Source organism: Meleagris gallopavo, chromosome 1, assembly GCF_000146605.3.
Source record: "Meleagris gallopavo isolate NT-WF06-2002-E0010 breed Aviagen turkey brand Nicholas breeding stock chromosome 1, Turkey_5.1, whole genome shotgun sequence".
NCBI lineage: Eukaryota > Metazoa > Chordata > Aves > Galliformes > Phasianidae > Meleagris > Meleagris gallopavo.
Window position 1 is genome coordinate 162,225,334 of NC_015011.2, and position 3,034 is coordinate 162,228,367.

The 3,034-nt window shown below is 55.3% G+C and overlaps 1 protein-coding gene across 1 annotated transcript; it reads left to right on the forward strand.

Annotated features, from left to right (window-relative positions):
- Positions 1–1,341: 1,341 nt before the first annotated feature.
- Positions 1,342–1,914, forward strand: LOC109365680 (retinoblastoma-associated protein-like). Its single transcript, XM_019612413.2, has 2 exons — positions 1,342–1,617; positions 1,716–1,914. Exons 1-2 carry the CDS (start codon positions 1,520–1,522, stop codon positions 1,897–1,899), a joined length of 282 nt encoding a protein of 93 aa, XP_019467958.1. The 5' UTR covers positions 1,342–1,519; the 3' UTR covers positions 1,900–1,914.
- The last annotated feature ends 1,120 nt before the right edge of the window (positions 1,915–3,034 follow it).

Here is a 3,034-nt window from a genome sequence, read left to right on the forward strand (position 1 = left end):
GGACTCAGGTCCTCTCCAGTACCAGTAAGGGTTGGTGTTAGAGAAAACTGGTTTCCAGCAGGCTTGATGGCCCGGAGACTGGGATTATGCTATGATACTATGCTCTTTAATATCTTCATAAATGATGTTGACACCGGGTTCAAGTGCATTCTCAGCAAGTTTGTGGATGATATCCAGCTGTGTGGTGTGGCTGATGCACTGCGAGATGAGATGTCATTCAGAGAGACCTAGGCAGGCTTGAGCAGTGGGCCCACTAGAACCTCATGAGGTTCAACAAAGCCAAGTATCTTGCATCTGGGTTATGGCAACTCCCACTATCAGTACAAGGTGAGATGTGTGGGGATAGAGCACAGCAATGCCAAAATAACCTGGCGGTACTGGTGGATGGTAAACTGGATATGAGCCAGCAATATGCTACACAAAGGGGATTATAAACAAAAGGGGAATCAACTTTTATAAAAGGGTAGACAGTGATAGGACAAGGGGGAATGGTTTTAAAATAAAGGAAGGGAGATTTAGAGCTGCATCAAATGCAGTGTGGCCAGCAGGGTGATCCAGTCCCTCTGCTCTGCACTATGAGGTCACACCTGGAGTACTGCATCCAGATGTGGAGTCCTCAGCACAGGAGAGACACGGACCTGCTGGAGTGCATCCAGAGGAGGGCCACAGAAGCGATCCAAGGGATGGAAAACCTCTCCTATGAAGACAGGCTGAGAGAGCTGAGGTTGTTCAGCAAAGAGAAGAGAAGGCTCTGACGTGACCTGAGAATGGCCTTTCAGTGTCTAAAGGGGAGCAAAACAAAGAAGGGGACAGACTCTTTGGCAGGGTCTGCTGTGACAGGACAGGGGGAAACAGCTTCAAACTAAAAGAGGGGACATTTACACTGGATATAAGGAAGACGTTTTTTACAATAAGGGTAGTGAGGCAGAGGTTGCCCAGAGAGATGGTGGATGCCCCATTCCTGGAGTCACTCAAGGTAAGGCTGGATGGGCTCTGAGCACCTGATGGAGCTGTAAGTGTCCCTGTTCATTACAGGGGAACCGGACCGGATGGCCTTTTGGGGTCCCTTCCAACTCAAACGATTCTGTGATTCTGATTTGAATTAACCTTTTCACAGCAGCAGCTGCCCCGAACGCAGCAGCGAGCCACAGAAGGAGAAAACTGCTCCAGCTGAAGCGCCGCCGTCATCCCGCCCGCCCACCACCTCCCAGCGCCGCGAGCCACAGCCCTCGGCCGGTCGCCGTGCCGCCGAAAGCGGAGCCGCCTCCTATTGGTTAGCGCGGTGGAAACGAGCGCCCTCATTGGTCAAAGGGCATCCACGCCCTAAGCCCTCCTTCCGTGTTCGGCGCCTTGTAGCGGGGCGTGGCGGGGAGCGGCGACCGGCCGGCCGGCCCGGAAGTGACGCGAGTGCGGGCGTTGACGCGATTTTCCCGCGGTTCGGGCGCCGGGGAAGGGAGGGGAGCGAAACTAAGCGGAGCCCCTCGGTGGCCGTTTGTACGGCGGGGGCCCAACGGTCGCCATGCCGCCCAAGCCCCTTCGCAGGGCGGGCGCCGCCAGGAGCCAGCGCACCAGCCCCGAGGGCGGCGCCGGCACCGCCTCACCGCCCGGCGGCACCCGGTAAGCGCAACGCAACGGCCGCGCCGCGTCCTCCGGGATGTATCCCGAACCCGGCCGCGAAGCGCACGGTGCCAGCGTGTTCCGCAATGCTTTTGTAGGCTGGAAGTGGGGGAAGCGGAGTTCGTGGCTCTCTGCGATGCGCTGAAGGCGTCGGACAGTGTGAGGGAGAAGGCCTGGAGGACGTACGAGGGCTTGGCGGCCGCCGACGGGGCTCCGGTGAGTGTGGGGGGCTGCGGTCCGCTCGGAGCGTTGCCCGGCGGCATCGGGATCTGCTTGGGGTGACGGCAGAGTGACACAGTGCTGCGACGGGCTGCACGGGCAGGCTGCGGGGTCTCCTTCTTTGGAGATGTTTGAGACCCATCTGGCTGCCTTCCCGTGTGAGCCGCAGTAGGGAACCTGCTTTGGCACGGGGTTGGACTGGGGAGTCTCCTGAGGTTCCTTTGATCTGGGAAAGCAGCAGTCTGTGAGCACCTTTATGCAGGTCACCTTCGTGTGTCTGTGTGCAGACACCCATCGCCTCCTCTTGTAAGAGGCTGTGGAAGGGGTCTGTTAAAAAATGGTGATGTTCTCGTTAAATGTTCCTTCTTGCATGATGGTAATCTTAGAGCTGAGATCACACAATCACAGAAACACCAAGGTTGGAAAAGACCTACAGGATCATCCAGTATAACCATCCACCTATCACCAATAGTTCTCACTAAACCATATCCCTCAACACAAAATCCAAACGTTCCTTGAACACCTCCAGGGTTGGTGACTCCACCACCTCCCTGGGCAGCCCATTCCATTGCCTGACCACTCTTTCAGAGAAGCAGTATTTCTTAACGCCCAGCCTAAATCTCCCCTGACACAGCTTGAAGCCATTCCCTCCAGTCCTATCACTAGTTACATGAGAGAAGAAGCTGACCCTCAGCTCACTACAGCTTCCCTTAAGGTAGTTACAGAGAGCAGTGAGGTCTCCCCTGAGCCTCCTTTTCTCCAGACTGAACAATCCCAGCTCCTTCAGCTGTTCCTCATAAGGCCCGTGCTCCAGACCCCTCACCAGCTTTGTTGCCTTTCTTTGAACCCGCTCCAGGGCCTCAATGTCTTTCTTTTAGTGAGGGGCCCAAAACTGAACACTGAAGTACTTGAGATGCGGCCTCACCAGTGCTGAATACAGGGGGAGATAATTCCATTCAAATTTAATCACTAGGTGCATGTAAATAGATTAAGGTGTTTTGTGCCCTCCTGACTTTTCTTCCCCTCACTGTATCACTGCTGGCTTGGAGAATAGCTGCAGCACAATCAAATAGTGATGCTGACCTGGGTGAGATTGAGCACACTCCACTGGGGAACTGTTCATAGCTCAGGGTCTGATGTGGGCTGGTGTCCCTGTGCCTGGAGCTGATGTGCTGCTGATACAGCACCAATTGCGGCG

What these genes read in the sequence shown, in the direction of transcription:
- LOC109365680 (XM_019612413.2), top strand. Translation starts at nt 1,520, where the DNA reads ATGCCGCCCAAGCCCCTTCGCAGGGCGGGCGCCGCCAGGAGCCAGCGC. An exon ending in TCACCGCCCGGCGGCACCCG is followed by an intron (nt 1,618 to 1,715) that starts GTAAGCGCAACG and finishes ATGCTTTTGTAG; the next exon opens with GCTGGAAGTGGGGGAAGCGG.